General features: G+C 53.5%; 1 protein-coding gene across 1 annotated transcript; it reads left to right on the top strand.

Moving 5' to 3' along the window:
• Positions 1 to 2583: 2583 nt before the first annotated feature.
• On the top strand, positions 2584 to 10880 carry LOC125754261 (proline-rich protein 2-like). Its single transcript, XM_049105489.1, has 5 exons — positions 2584 to 2591; positions 2803 to 3311; positions 4706 to 4969; positions 7639 to 7761; positions 10039 to 10880. The coding sequence occupies exons 1-3, from the start codon at positions 2584 to 2586 to the stop codon at positions 4918 to 4920; spliced, it is 732 nt and encodes a 243-aa protein (XP_048961446.1). The 3' UTR covers positions 4921 to 4969; positions 7639 to 7761; positions 10039 to 10880.
• The last annotated feature ends 5569 nt before the right edge of the window (positions 10881 to 16449 follow it).

The following is a 16449-nucleotide window of genomic DNA, read 5'->3' as shown; positions in this document are numbered from 1 at the left end:
ACTCTGGGAAACGAACACAGGGTTGCAGAAGGGGAGGAGGGCGGGGATTTAGGGTAACTGGGTGATGGACAAGGAAGAGGGCACTTGATGGGATGAGCCCTGGGTGTCATACTATATGTTGGCAAATTGAACTTCAATAAAAACAAATGAATAAAGAAAAAAAATTGCTGGCAATCAAGAAAAACTAGGAAGAGGCAAGGAAGGATTCTTCTCTAGAGTCTTTGGAGGGGATGTGGCCCTAGTGACACCTTAACTTAGGATCTCTGGCCTCCAGAACTGTGAGAGAGTGAATTTCTGTTGTTTCAAACCACTCAGTTTGTGGTAATGTGTTTTGGTAGCCCTGGGAAACTAAAACAACTGGGTTGCTCCATAGCTGATTGCACAATCACAAGATATCATGTGGACTTGGGTAGTAGGACAGAGGGCTTCATCCTTGACCCTAATTTATCCTATTGTTCTCTTGGATGAAAATCAGGAGTATGTCTGCCAATCAAATAGGTAGGTCATACAAAACCTGGAGAGATGCTTAGCACTGAAGATAGGATCTATATTCAAAAACACCTGAAGAAACTGCAATAATGGGCCAAATTTTATAAGTTGAAGTTTACCAAAGACAAATTCCTTTATTTAGTTGGTTCAAAGAACCAACTGCATGACTGCAGAACAAGGAAGCTCTGGCTTAATGGCAGCTCACATATGTTGGCCAAAGATGAGTACGAGCCAACAAGTCATTGCAGTTGCTATAAAAGCTAATGCCCCTTTAAGATGCTCCATTGACCAGGAGAAATGAGAGAGCAACCCACTGGTCAGGCCACATCTGGAGCTTCATTCAACTCTGGGTACCACACTTTAGTGTTTGGCGCTACTCAGCGTCCAGGGTAAGGGAGCCAGGAAGGTGAAGAGCCTAGAAACAGTCGTGCAAGGAAGATCAGGGGATCTAGGCTTGTTTCCCTGGAGACAAGATGTGGGGACATGGGACATGTCTTGAAATACTGAATGGCTCTTGTGATGTAAAGGGACCCAGGCCAGTTATATAGTATTCAGAGAGGGGGTTCCTAACTAGCTGCTCCTCGCTGATGATGGCAAGCAGCAGTCTCGGGCTTCAGGCTAGGACACAGCTACTGGTCTTGCAGCGTTTATCCTCTCTTTTTCTAGTAACAGCACCCGGAATTCCTTTACAAGACCATTTCCGCCTCACTTTGTCCATGGTTCCAGGGGTGGGCACATGAGTCAGGCTTAGCCAATCATTGTGCTCTATCTCTTCAGCCATAGTAATCTGTTCAGGGATGGGCATGGGACCCAAGCCAGATCAGTTAGTGTCTATACCAGGCAGAGACGCTCTCCTTCCCCTAGGATCACAAAGCTGGCAGGATAGAAGCCCAGATAGCTGGGGTGTGAGACCAACTTGCCAAGGTGTGAGAAGAGCCCACTTGAGAATGAAGTCAACACAGGAAATAGAGCCAAGAAATGGAGACAGAAAGATCTCTGCTGGCGCCATGTGAACACCTGGATCCAGCCATGACTGCAGCTTGTTGTGATGCGATGCAATGCAATCCTCTTTTATGCACTCACCAGCTTGAGCTGAGGCTCCCTCATCTGCAGTCAAGTGTCCTAACACATCACATCCACCTGTGAGTATGGCAAGGCGTCTGATGAAGATGTCATGCCGAGGGAATAGTAATGGTTGACACTGATTGAGCATCTTCTGTATGTAGAATTTGTGGTAGACTTCTATTTTTTTTTAATTTTTTAAAAACTATTTATTAAAAACAAAAAAAAAACTATTTATTTATTTATTTATTTATGATAGACATAGAGAGAGAGAGAGGCAGAGACACAGGAGGAGGGAGAAGCAGGCTTCATGCTGGGAGCCCAATGTGGGACTCGATCCTGGGACTCCAGGATCGCGCCCTGGGCCAAAGGCAGGCGCCAAACCGCTGAGCCACCCAGGGATCCCCATTTGCTGAGTATTCTATGTATCTGTTAATAATTCAACCCTGACCACCCCCGTTTGCGTGTAGGTCTCTAGTCAATGTGCTCATTACAGCAGCTGCTCTCAAGGTTGCGTCGTGCTGGACGGGCCCGTCCCTTGGTCCCTTGGTCGGCCTTCCGACCCACTCCGATCTGGACTAGTTCCCTTCCAGGCCTTGGCCACAGCGGCCGGCTTGGGCCTTCCCTCGTCAACTGCTAGACAGTCCCTTTGCTCCTCATTTTATTGGCTTCCGGCTGAGTCCCAGTCCTTCTTCTTTCTCAGTTTACAATCTTGTTTCGGCAGAGCACACCCTGAGTGGCTTCCTGAGACAGTGGCTAGGTGCGCAGAGGGCAAATTTTTGAGATCTTTCCTGAAAATGTTTCATGTTCCCACTTAATTGCTGCGGGTCAGACATCGCTCTCCTCAGAATTTGGAAGGTCCGGTTCCATCGTGCTCTCACTTCCAGGGTCACTGCTGAGAAAGCTGGTGCCATTCTGATTCAGGAGCCCTTCTCATGCTACCTTGATGTCACTGATTTAAGAAAAAGTTGTTTTCATCCTCGAAACTCGTCTTCTCGTTGTCCCCAGTGAGCGGGCCTAGCAGATCCAAGGATGAGCAGGTGGGTCCCTGGGGGGGGTCGAGGCCCGCGGGGAGGATGTGTCGGGGTTGCCCGCCGCTGTGTAGTAAACTTCCCCGGAGGTTAAAGGCCTGAGCAACAGTCATTTGCAGGGGCAGTTCCCAGGGGTCCGGGACCTGGCACGGCTGGGCCGGGGGCCGCCCGCAGCACGAGGGGCCGTGACCCACGAAGCCTGTGCCTCCAGGTGACTCAGCAGCAGCCCCCCTCGAGCGCCCCGACTGCGGCCTGGAGGCCTCTGCCCGCAGCACGAGGGCCCTCCCGGCCTCCCCGAACGAGGGCGACCCACCCGAAGCCACACAGCCTCGGAGGTGGCAGCCCTTCACCTTGCCGGGCCCTGTGGTGACAAGGTTCCGAGGCCCGGCTGCCTCAGGGCGAGGGCATTGCCCGGACAGACCCCAAGGGGCGGGGCCCGCGCCCAGAGCCGCCTCCGGGCCGGGCAGGTGGTGACCAGCCGAGCTGGGCCCTGGGCGAGGCGAGGGCGGCGGCCGCAGGAGCTCCCAGGGGACAGGCCGCCCCCGCCCCGCGACGCCAGGCAGGAAGGGCTTCCGGGAGCAGCAGCTGTGGACACCCCAAAGAGGAGTGGGCCGCAGCCCAGGTGCACCCGGAGGGGAGAGCATCCCGGGCCGTGGGAAGATGCCGAACGCCAGGTGTGGGAAGCGTCGCAGTGGGTTCTGGAAGCTGCCCAGCAGAGCCCCGGGCAGGGTGAGTGCAGGACCCGGTGGGGGGGACCGCTCCTGAAGGGCCTGCCCGCGCCCCGGGGAGCTGGTGCGTATCCTGGGGCTCTGGGGGTGCTATCCTGGGGCTCCGGGGCATGCTATCCTGGGGCTCTGGGGGGTGCTATCCTGGGGCTCCGGGGGGTGCTATCCTGGGGTTCTGGGGGTACTATCCTGGGGCTCTGGGTGCTATCCTGGGGCTCCGGAGGGTGCTATCCTGGGGTTCTGGGGGTACTATCCTGGGGCTCTGGGTGCTATCCTGGGGCTCTGGGGGTGCTATCCTGGGGCTCTGGGTGCTATCCTGGGGCTCTGGGGGTGCTATCCTGGGGCTCCGGGGGGTGCTATCCTGGGGCTCTGGGGGTGCTATCCTGGGGCTCCAGGGGGTGCTATCCTGGGGCTCTGGGGGTGCTATCCTGGGGCTCTGGGTGCTATCCTGGGGCTCTGGGGGTGCTATCCTGGGGCTCTGGGTGCTATCCTGGGGCTCTGGGGGTGCTATCCTGGGGCTCTGGGGAGTACTATCCTGGGGCTCTGTGGGGGTGCTATCCTGGGGCTCCGGGGGGTGCTATCCTGGGGCTCTGGGTGCTATCCTGGGGCTCTGGGGGTGCTATCCTGGGGCTCCGGGGGGTGCTATCCTGGGGCTCTGGGGGGTGCTATCCTGGGGCTCCGGGGGGTGCGTATCCTGGGGCTCTGCGGAGTGCTATCCTGGGGCTCTCGGGGGCCGGGCCTGGCTTCCGGGAGAGCCGGGCGAGCAGACTGGTGCTTTAGCAGCCCCTCGTCTGAGGGAGGCCAGGCCCGTGGGGGGCCTGATGTGAGTGAGGGGCCTCCAGGCCTGTTGGAGGCTGGCCTCCCTTTGCGGGGGGAGCCAGTAGCGATGGGAGCCTGGGGGAAAGGTCAGGGTGGGGATGGCCACCACCCCTTTGGGTCCCCGGTTTGGCCGCAGGTGGCCCTGTGGTGCTTCCTCCAGGCCTCTGGATGCCTCCTGGTGTGGGAGCCCCCAGGCTCAGCTCCAGAGCCTGTAGAACCCTCCAGGGCTTTCTCAAATCCTCCCTCAATCCCACTCCACGGTCAGACTCACCCCGCCCTCCTGAGGCCCGTGAAAGACCTTGAGGCCTTGACCTAACCTCACTCATCTGCCAGCAGCCTCGTTGCCTTCTCCTCTACGTGACCGCGGGCAAGTGCATCACTCCTCAGTCACTTCTCCGAGGGGATGGGTTGGGCCTGCGGCAGCGGCTCCCCAGGTCCTGCGCCTGCCACCCTGAGGGCTGTGAGCCCCTGACCCCCTGGCCCTGCTCAGGCCTGCCCTGCAGAGCTGCAGGGACTGCAGGGAGCTTGGCTCCCCGTCTGAAGCCTGCAGACCTTTTTTTGGAATTTGATCTCTCCCAGGCCAGCACTTGGATCCTAGGATCTGGGTGTCCCGCCTGGACCCACCCGAACCCCAGGAGCCGCAGGGGACCGGTCCTCCGGAGGGCACCCACCCCTGCTCTGGGCGTGCATCACAGGGATCCTTAATCGGCACAGAAGCCTCCGTGCAACAGTTTGCCCAGCTCAGTGGTGACGCTCCTTCTTCGGTCTCCCCCGCATCCTTCAGGAAGCCGTAGACCAGAACAAGCTACATTCTCCGGGCTCCTGGGTACAAGACTCACCTGGGTTTGTCCCACTTAACTTTCCTGCTCCGGCAGTGGGGGCTCAGGTCTCCAGGTGGGAAGGGGACCCCTTCCTTCCACCTCCTGCCCCTCTGACGAGGCCCAGCCCACCCCTGCGTGGGGCCAGAGTGCAGCTGCCCTGGGCCCCCAGAAGGGCTGAGGGCATTATGTAACCAGTCTTGACCAGACATTCTGGTTCCACAGGTACAGCCTGCAAGTTAAAAATTGTTCTAAAAATGCAGTGCGGCTGCCTAAACACACACAGTCCTGGAGGAGGAGGAGGCTGGGGGCGGAGGCTGCGGTCAGCAGAAGGATGAAGGATGTGTTTTCCGTGGGGATGTTCGCCCCAAGCGCTTTGACCCCAAGGGAACCCTCAGACTTGGGGGCCAGTGGCACATGCCTGCCCCCTAGAAATAGGTCGTGTGGCCTCACCCCCTCCTGACTCCCCGCCCCTTCGTAATCCTACAAGCTCCCCACCTCTGCCTGAATTGGGGTCTTGCTTTTCTGGGGATTTTTTTTTTTTTTTTAAAGTGTCCATACTTTGAGGCTCCTCTAACCTTCCTCTACTTCTTCTCTGGTCCCTTATTTGTTTTCTTCTTTTTCCGCCTTGCCTCTGCTCCCCTCTATGCACCAAGTATTGGGGAGGGGAATTCCTCTGTCCCCTCCTTAGGCTCTGGCCCTCTCCCTGAGCCTCGGGTCCTCCATCTGTGACCTTGGGGGAAGTTCCTTCATCTCTCAGCTGCTGTGCAACAGGAACCATCCATTGTCTTCTCTGCCTCATGAGATGGTTGTGAAAATCCAAAGAGGTGACACTGACTCCTGTACACATGCACATGGACTTTTTTAAAAAAGATTTTATTTATTCATGAGAGACACAGAGAGAGGCAGAGACACAGGCAGAGGGAGAAGCAGGCTCCATGCAGGGAGTCCGACATGGGACTCGATCCCGGGACCCCAGGATCATGCCTGAGACAAAGGCAGATGCTCAACCACTGAGCCACCCAGGTGCTCTAGTACGTGGACTTTAAAACTTGCATTTTTTGGTTCATTTGTTACATATTTATTAAGCACTTACAATTTGCCAGGCACGGTGGTACCCTCTGGGGCATGTAATAAGGAATGAAAGACACCAATGGGTGACAGCATCAGAATTACGTGGAGGGCTTCAAAAAAGAGCCTCCCAACCTCCACGCAGACCTGCAGGGGCAGGCTCTACAAGAGGGGGCCAGGGAGGGAGGGCGGAATAGGGGATGCGTTTTCACAGCTTCTCTGGTGGGCCTGACCCCCACCCCGCCCCCCTGGGCCTGGAAACCAGTGTGTCAGCGAGGGAAGAAGCAGAGAGAGCCGAGGACGGAGAGCACTTTGGGAAGGAAGACTCCGCTCCCCAAGGTGGGGAAGAAGCCAAAGGAAGTTGGCTCAAGGGGGAAACAAGAGGGCCCTTTCACCTGCCTCTTGACTAGGTCTGCCCACGTACCTGTCTCCAGGCTGCCTAGCGACTGATAACCTGGGACAGAGTCTTTCAAAAAATAAGGAAAAGAACCACAAAGGAAACACGGTAGCTCTAATCATTTCTTCATAACAGGTGGCTTTCTCCCCTCAGCTGGGATATTTCATAGGGGCTTTCGCTCACGGATCAGCCTTTCCCTATTTGTTTTGTCTAGCGAGTCCATTCTTCTTTTTTTTTTTTTTAAGATCTTATTTTTTTTCAAGATTTATGTATTTATTTTGAGAGAGATGGGCGTGGGGGGAAGAGGGAGAGAGAGAATCTCAAACAGACTCCCTGCTGAGCACCCACAACCCATGAGATCATGAACTGAGCCAAAACCAAGAGTCAGAGGCTTAACCAACTGAGCCACCCAGGCGCCCCAAGATCTTATTTTTAAGTGATCTCTATACCCAATATGGGGCCCAAACTTACAGCCCCAAGATCAAGTCATGTGCTCCTCCAGCTGAGCCAGCCAGGCACCCCGAGAGTCCTTCTAAAAGGAGGCATATGTTTTCCACTTTGCTCTTGGTGTATGTGTAAGTAAAAACAGTAAGGTGTGTTTGTTTCTTTAAATATCAGTAATATTTATGCTGATGTTGATGAAGCAGTTATTAAGTCTTACTGCCTGGAAATTTATGCCCATTAAGAAATGAGCAGAGGAGCACCTGGGTGGCTCATTCGGTTCAGGGCCTGCCTTTGGCTCAGGGCGTGATCTCAGGGTCCTGGGATCAAGCCCTGCATGAGGCTTCCTGCTCAGCCGAGAGTCTGCTTCTTCTCCTCCTCCCTCTGCTCTCTCTCTCTCTCTCTCTCTCCCTCTCTCTCTGTCTCACTCAAATAAATAAATAATCTTTAAAAAAAAAAAAAAAAAGAAAAGAAATGAGCAGAGAGATCCTTGGCTGGCTGGGTCGGTAGAGCATCTGACTCTTGATCTCTGAGTCATGAGTTCGAGCCCCATGCTAGGCACTTAAAAAATAAAATGAACAGGAAAAAAAAAAGACAAAAACCTAACATCTCCAACCTCGATAGTTTTTGTCCAAATTTTCTTTAGAAGAGTCCTTTAGGAATGATGACCTGATGTTCAGCAATGCCCTCATTCTACCACAGTATCTTTTTTCTTTCTGTTAAATTTAAGTTGAAATGAATATCTGTAATTTTGAAATGTTACCAGTGATTTTTTTGTGTTCCAGTTATTTGAGTAGTCAGTCACTATTGACTGGAAGAGCAGTGAATGAAACAGAAGTTCTGATGGAGTCTACACTCCAGCTGGAGACGGGTCACAAGCCCAATTCACCAGATGGCATAAGACCATGGTGAGTATGGGAGATAGTAGTAAAATGCCATGGAGGGAAAACAAAAATTGGGGATGAAAAGGACGAAATGAGAGTCACTTAAATGGAGTGGGAATTTTAGGTAGGGGAGCCTGCAAGAACCCCCCAGACGATGTTTTTAGACTTTTCATCCCACAAGATTTCAAAGATATGCAAAGGCAGAGAGAACAATGAAATGAGTTCCTATACATCACCTGGTTTCAACAATATTGACATTGCGCCAATTTAGTTTATCCAATTTTCTCCATCTTTTGTTTGTTTGGTCCTGGGGTTTTTAAAAGCAAATCTGAGATTTCACATGCATTTTCCTGTAAATGCTCCAGTAAGCGTCTTAATTGTTAAGCTTATTTTTAAAATTACACATTTACTTGCTGTTACGTGCCCCCCTCCCCCCCAGTTAACAACAGTGCCTTCACATCATCTAACAACCAGCCCATACTCTTATTCCCCAACTGACTCAGAAATATATTCTACATTTGGTTTTGAAACAGGATAACAAAGGTTAATTCTAAGTGAAGACATTCACTTTAATACTCTATTTTCCTCACTTTCCTCTGTATTTCCCAGGATTTAGCACAGAGTAAATGCTCCATGAATGTTTACTGTTCACTGAATCATCTGAATGAATGAAAGCGTTGTAGGCCTCATGATAGACACTTGCAGAGCTGAGCAGAGCAGGGAACCAAGGGGATCATTTCAGGAGGAGGAGAAGAGAGCAGAGAAGTCAAGAAGTCGCATGTGGGACAGTTTGAGAAAGGGAGGGGGATGTGCTTCTTTGGCCAAAGATCACACTGTCAACATCCTTCAAACCCAGAAGAGATGGGACTAGGACAACGGACCAATAACCAGAGGGTTTAGAGGCAGAGATCCTGGCCTTAGCCCTGACTCTGAAGAGAAACCAGGCCCAGAGGGCCTGACAGGGAGCCTCTGAGCCCATAGAGGCAAACACCCTGTTTTAAAGAGGCATGCCAAAGAGATTGTGTATGCTTCAGACCAGCAGTTTATCTCCTATAATTTGGCCTAAGCAAATAATGACAAGTGAGAGCAAAGGTGAGTCCAAGGATTTTCATTACAGCATTGTTGATAAGGCCAGAAGCCGCAAAAAGCCTGCCCAACCGCAGGGGGATGGTTCCTAAGGCCTGAGTCACATGATGAAATGGTATGTAGTCCTTAAACGGCATGTGGAGACCTGCGTACTTACAGATTTGAAAAGGTGCTCGAGATATATATTGCACGAAAAGCCACATTTCCAAGCAGTGTGTTTGATGACATTTCATTTTGACTATTTTATATCTAAGTATGAGACAAAAAATACATTGGTTAGCTCTGGTTGGTGGGCCTACAGATGATTTGTCACTCTCTCCTTTTTTTTTTTTTTTTTGCTTATTTTTGAAAAATTTCCTGCTATAAATATAGCTGGTGCGGATAATAAACATGAAAAGAAAATCAGAATAAATAAGATCTACACTATCCTCTAGGGATGGAGGTTAGTAGTGTGATCTGACAGGTGTAAACTGACTAAAGGGAAAAGCACTTGGGATTCCCAGGGAGCAATATTCCCAGGGGAGAAACCTCGGGCCCCAGGGATCCTCAGGGGGAACAGGGAACCCTCCTCAAACAGAGCAGGTGTTGAAACCCAGTCAACTAGCGCTAATCAGCTCCATTACCCTCAGCTCAAGGCATAGCGTGCCAGGTGTGGGGATAATGGGATTAGAAAAGCAAGATTGGTTCTAGGGCCACAGGGGGTGTCCGCAGGCACCAGCTCCACGCCAGGCCTCCAGGCAAGTGCCAGCCCTTCCAGGTGCTGGGGTATCTGACCCTTGTACTGAGGGCCTGGCTGGTTCCTGCGACTCGATCTCAGGGTCGTGAGTGCAAGCACCACGTTGGGTGTAGAGATTACTAAGAAATAAATAAGTGTATGGGTGCCTGGGTGGCTCAGGTGGTTGGATGTCTGCCTTCAGCTCAGGTCATGATTTCGGGGTCCTGGGATGGAATTCCACTTTGGGTTCCCTGCTCAGCAGGGAGGCTGCTTCTCCCTCTCATTCTCCCTCTGTGCTCTCCCCCCCTCTTTCTCAAATAAATCTTTATTAATAAATAAATCTTTAAATAAATTTAAAGAAAGAAATGTAAAAAAGTAAAATTTTTCTGTCTTAAAAATATATATATAACTAAAAATGTATACCGCGGAAGAAAAACGTGATTGATAAACCTGAACCCCTAAGATATTTTTTTTTAGTTAATTTTCCTTCTATACCGCAGTTCATATACATGGGCATATTGGCATCCCCCGTGGCCTGCCCATGGGATCCTGATCTCTTCATTTACCATCAAGAGCACAGACTCCTCAGTTTCCAGGGAAAGGCCTCCTGGCCCCACTCCTTGGGCCCGGCTCCCCAGACAGGGCTTGGACCCGCCCTGAGGACTGCGGCCTGCAGTGTAGATCCTGAAAACCCTCAAGGAACAAGACTCTCAACCGTGGACTGAATGCTCAGGGAACAACGTGTGGAGAGGAAAGGCACAGAGTTGAGATTAAGACCATAAAATTCCCTATAATCATGTTTTCTTGTTTGTTAATGATTAATTAATTATCATTATATATAATAATTGATATTATTAATAATCGAGGCAGCACCCTCCACGAAGGGACGCCGTGACCACCTTCGTGGGGCTGCATCCTTCACTCACACAGCAGGTCCTGCGGGCTCCTCCTCGCAGCTGCCGAGAGACCATCGTGATTCTGCGTGGCTTTGCTGCTGGTGACCCGAAGGAAGGTCAGAGGCGTCCCTCTCACACAGCTCAGCCTGCCGCTCATTCTCTGACTTGGGAACAGGGCCACCGGCTTGAGCACTGGGCCATTTGTGGGCCTTGCTCACATTTGAGACCCTGGAGAGTCTCCGTGTCTGTCCTCCCCGTCCAGGATGCCAGAGCATGCAGGCTGACACAGAGCCCTAGATGGGCCCCACCAGGGAGGTCTACACAGGCCTGGCGACCTACCCCCTAAGCCCACTAAGCTAGCCTGAGGCCAGGGCCCACCTTCCTCAGCTTCCCTTACTTCCCCCAAGGCTACACTATGCAAAACATAAAATGTTTACTCCAATTCAGCCATTTGCCTCTGGTTTTGTTTTGTTTTAAAAGAAGTTATTTATTTATTCATGAGAGACACAGAGAGAGGGAGAGGCAGAGACACAGGCAGAGGGAGGAGCAGGCTCGCTGCAGGGAGCCGGACAGTGGGACTCCATCCCAGACCCGGACCCCAGGATCACGCCCTGAGCCAAAGGCACACACTCATCAGCTGAGCCCCCAGACGTCCCTTGCCTCTGGTTTATCATCACAATCCGCAAACTCCTTTCTAACTGGCTGCCGGCAACACACTCCATGGAGGTGCAAATTCTTTCACAAGTTGTTCTTCTGATCAAAAACCTCAGGGTGGTTTCCTACTTCACTCAAAGTTAAGTCTTTTCCTTACAAGGGCATCTTCTGCTCCCCCGGCTCTGGCTCCGCAGGTTCCTCCAATAAAAGCATCCGGCAGGCTTCTGCCTCGGGGCCTTGGCCCGGCGGCCTCCTCCAGCTGGGAGGCTCTCCCCTCAGCTGCCCGATACGTCAAGCCTTTGCTCAAACGTCCGCTTCTCAGCGAGGCCCACTTTGTGCCCACGTGTGGCAGTGCAGCTGCTTCCCTCCAGCACCCCACGCTGCCCTGTGCGCCTCCTTCAATAGCTCTCTCGCCTTCCAACAATCTAATAACGAGCTCGTTTATTACATTTGGTTTTTACTGTCCAGATCCCCCCCACCCCTGCCCCGGCCCGGCACGTAGGCCCCGGACGGGCAGGGACCTCGTCCCTTTTGTTCACTGATAGGTCTGAGTGTCTACGGCTCGGAGCAGGATAAGGTACGGACCGGCCTGAACAGGGGGTGCTTAGATTCCTGAGAGGAAGTTCCTGCGGGGAAGAGCAGGTGCACCTTTACGTGGGGCCAGAGCTGCACACGGCCTGAGCTTCCAGTTTCGGGATCTGGAGCTCGTCCCCTGCCTGCTGTGCAGGGACGAGTGTCTGGAGGTGTCGGAGGGGACCAGGTGGTGTGCCCGCCCCGCCCTAGCCCCGTCTGCAGCCTGTTAGGCCGGATCTCGGGGGACTTCCCGGGCCGCCACCCAGCCCCCCGCGCGGGGCCTGCCGCGCCGTTCTCTCTTGCTCATCCTTCTCTTCCTGAGCCCGGCTGGGCGGCCGCGTCTTAACCTGCAAGAAATGGGGGGAATTCAATGATGCCGTGAAAGTTCCCGAGACAGCTGGCACGTGGCGGGGAGAGCAAATGTTTTGTGGACCGAGGATGTGGGTTCGGGTCCCGCCTCTGCCGATTCCTCGCTGAGCCCTAGCTTTGGAAACTTTACTGCACCGGAAGGATCCCCCCGGTTCCCCCCCAGAACCGTGGGTGCGCTACACTGTCTGGCAAGGTGACTTCCCTGGGGGGATTCGGGTTTACAGGCGAGATGGGGAAATTGTCCTGGGTCATCAGGGTGGCCCTGATCTAATCACACGGCCCCAGGGGCAGAGGACGTCCTGTGGCCAAATGAAGAAGGAGATGAGGCCCGAGGGGAGGGCGGGGAGCTTTGAAACCTAGAGGGAGCTCGGCCACCAAGGCTGCAGGCGGCTGGAGGAGGGGAGCTGCAAAGGCGGGGGTGGGGGTGGGGGGCAGCCCTCGGGGCCAGGCCTCCTGCCGCCTAGCTGACCTTGGACGCAGATTCAGCTTCGAAATCTCCAGAAAGGAGCCCAGCCCTGCCACAGCTGACTTTGGTGTTGCGAAGCCGAGCAGGGGATCAGCTGGTGCAGGCTGCGGCCTGTCCTGCCGTCTGACCGGGCGGGAGATAACGCCTGAGCTGTTAACCTTGTGCTGCCCCGGGACGGAAACAACAGGAAGCGAGTGGTCGCGGCGAGCCTTGATTTTCTCAGCCATGGACCGGGGACCGGGATTATACTGTGCATGTGGCCGACCCGCTCGGGAGGTGCCGGGTGGCCTGGAGGGTACCCCGGACAGGGCTGCCGGCTCCCGCAGCACTACTCTACCCCATAGGAATCCCGGCCGCCCTCAGCCTGGAGAGACGCGGGGAGCGGGGAGCGCGCCAGCTTCTCGGCGGGGACCAGACCTGGCTAGGTGTAGGAACAGAGGGACGCCCCGGGGCTGAGCCGCTGAGCGGCTGCCTTCAGGCCAGGTCGTGACCCCGGGGTCCCGGATCGAGTCCCGCGTCGGCTCCCCACCTGGAGCCTGCCTCTCCCTCTGCCTGTCTCTCTGCTTCTCTTTCTCTCTGTGTCTCCCATGAATAAATAAATTAGTTAAACTAGCGTCCAACTAGCTACACAAAAAAGTAAGCTCAAGTGCCAAACAGCCGCCCGCACCTCCACCCACCACTGGCCCTACCCCCTACACCAGCGGGCAGCTTTTAGGTTCTAGACAGGGGCCATGCCATCCTGTTTACTCTGGGCCAGAGGGACTTATCACAGAGCTAACCACGCTCTCCCAAGACAAAATAAAAACAACCACACTTCCAGATATTCATTGATTTATTTATTATTTATACCACACCTACTTCCAAAACCTAGGTGAGGTGGCTCACAGCAAAGGCCACACGTACAACAGAGCTATTCACGAGGGAATAAATGGCCTGTCAAAACCTTTCAAGATTTTCAGACTGTGGGAGTGTTTTTGTTTTTTTTTTTTTTTTAAGGACAAAAGAGGTCTGTGAGCTGAGGTACTTGAAAGGTCAGGCCTTGAGGGTAGATATTTAGGTGCGCCTGGTCGGGTTGAGTAGTTAAACCTGGAGCATCTGATGGAGTGCAGGGAGCAGGGGGTAGGAGACAACAGCCATCATCAGTGGAGGAGTCAAGGGGACATTTTATGCTCTCGGATGCGAGGCGTGCTGACGCGATGCTTGGAGCTACAGCCACTATCTTTTGACCATGAGGCAAGTCACGCCCAACATGCTGAGGACGGCAGGAGGGAAGGAGCCTAGGTCCTTGAGGACAGAGCGGAGTCCCTGAACCAACCCTGGAGAGTCACCATCTCCGCCATCAGTTGCTGGAGAGCCGATGAAATGTTTCTCTTGTTTAAGCCATCATGTTCTTTTTTTAGAAAAAATATTTTATTTATTCATGAGAGACATAGAGAGAGAGAGAGAGGCAGAGACACAGGCAGAGGGAGAAGCAGGCTCCATGCAGGGAGCCCGACGTGGGACTCGATCCCAGGACCCCAGGATCACCCCCTAGCCTTGAAAGCAGCGCAGACCCACTGAGCCGCCCCGGCTGCCCTAAGCCATTGTGTCTGCTACTTGCAGCCGGGTGCCTACACACGGATTAAATGAAAGCACCTCGTGGTGGGCTGCGGAAGATACAGTGAAGCACAAAGGGCAGATGGCTTGTTTTACCCAAATGGATCACAACCAGCTTCTTAGAAAACACCATTGAGGAGGGTCTTAAAGGATGAGTAGGAGCTTACTAGGCAGGCAGGGGAAGGCAGGGCATGGCAGGCAGAGGGTAGCACGTGTAAAAGGCATGGAGGCAGGAAGGAAGGTGCAGGCCAGAGGGGTCACTGAGAGGGCTGGGATGTGAGAAGGCATCTGGAGGACTGTGAGCCAGGGTAAGTGCGGACTTGTGGAGCAGGCAATAGGGAGCCAGTGTGGGCACCTGAACCAGGCCTAGCCAAATATCCACAAGGAAGGGTGAGCGCTGAGGAGTCAAAGGGACCCAGACTATGGAGAGGGAGAGAGGGAGCCAGATGCAGTACCAAGAATTTTTTACCAAAGAATTATTCACCTTTGTTTTGGGCCTTCTCTGGGGACTGCTTGTTTGGTAGGAACCGTCACCCCATTGGTGAGAACAGTCAGTCACACCAGCAACTCCTGGGAAAAACCTTATAAAGGTCAGGAACTCTCAAACGTCCCAGCTTTGCACACTGGTGGTAACAGCTGATGAGGTTTATCTGAGGCATGATTATTGCTAATTGGGAAAGAACATACCAGGCACTAGCACTTGGCGCATCTGGCTAGACCCTTTGTGGAACACATGGAGAAACGGAGCCGACAGGCCACACGGCCACCTGGACGCACAGCAGGATTGGAACCTGGTTAGCCTGGCCCTAGGACTAGTGCTCAGCCCCACCATCCTCAACTCCAGTCGTAACTATAAGTGGCCACGGATCCAACAGAGAACAGACGAGAAAACCGGGTCCAACAGGATGACACAGCCCTGCCTTCCCTCAAACAAAAAGAAGATGGACCAACGTTTGAAGCATATTAATAGGGCCTGTCCCCCAGAGTGAGGAAGTTAAAGATAAAATTCCTTCAGCCACACCGATTGCCTTTAAGAGCCTCTCAGAATTCCTAAGAAACTTTTATTGTAAAAACAACAACAACAACAAACAAGCTTTGAAGTCATCTGAAGATTAAAAGTATTTTGTGGGCCAAGGCTGGTGAGGGGATGGCTTCCACGTATTTTGAAACAAACTTCGGAGAGCTCATCACACTTTGAAAGGCTTCTGCGTGAGACCACAGGCACGTTGGGCAGCACCCAGCCCAGAGAACATGCAGGGGCCTCGGTCTGTCAAGACTGGCTCATGGTGCAAGGCCCTCGTGTGCGGGGCGGCGCAGGCCAGCTGGCTTTGGTCCCAATGTCGTCACCTACCAGCTGGAGGCAAGTCACCTACTCTCTCGGTGCTTTGGCTTCCTCCTCCATAAATGAGGACGGTAGTGGTCCCCAGCTCCTAAAGCTGCTGTGAAGACGGAGGGAGGGAGCTGGGGGTAAGTCCCAGAGCAACGGTTGCGCTTTGTTGGTGTTCATTAGCGCCCGTTCCAGAAATCTCGGAGGGGAGAAAGAACCCAGCTGTATCTAGCTTGACTGGGCCTCCCCACTCACCGGCCCCTCACCTGCTATTCCGTGTGGTCCTTGGACCAACAGTGACTGTCACCTGGGAGCTGCTTACGGAGGCTGAATCCGAGGCCCGACCCTTAGCCTACTGAGCCAGAATCTTCATTTTAACAAGATCCTCAAGAGGACTCAGGTGAGCATTCAAGTTTGAGGAGCACTGAGACAGGCCCCTGAAAGGACTACCGAAGGCATCTCTAAGTGGAGGGCTTCGGCCCGTCTGCGGCAGGGATCTTCTGGCCCTCGGGTCTCCAGGCCGGGGCTTCTGGAACTGCTGGGCTGTCTCCCTCCTGCCTGCTAGGGAGGCCTGTCCAGCCTGCCCCCGGCTTTCTGCAAGTCTGTGTGGACCTGACTCCCTTTTCCCGTCCTCTGGCTTGAGTCCAACGGGACAGGGTTGGGGGTGGGGGCACATGGGAGACCTTGGCCATGCGTTGCATTTGCCTGGAAGAGGGAATTGGTGCACACCTTCCGTAGAACCTCTCGCTTAACCCCCGGGGGACCTTCCACAAATTCCTTTTTCACGTAGAGCTCAAGCCCCCCCACCCCAGGCCATCCGAAGGGCAGTCCACTGTGCCACTGAGACAGTCATGGGACTGGCTGGGGCGGGTGAGTAATTCTGAGAAACTGAAGTCAACTAAAGCCCTCACCAACGCAGAGCAGGTGTGGTTCACTCATTCATTCTCTCCAGGAACATTTTTTTTTTTTTTTAAATGGATGACTGTGCTCTGCTAACTGGCTCCAATAGTTCCACTTGCTCTAGGAGTCA

Source organism: Canis lupus, chromosome 33, assembly GCF_003254725.2.
Source record: "Canis lupus dingo isolate Sandy chromosome 33, ASM325472v2, whole genome shotgun sequence".
Taxonomy (NCBI): domain Eukaryota; kingdom Metazoa; phylum Chordata; class Mammalia; order Carnivora; family Canidae; genus Canis; species Canis lupus.
Note: the sequence above shows the minus strand (reverse complement) of the source record. Positions and strands in the feature narration are given on the sequence as shown.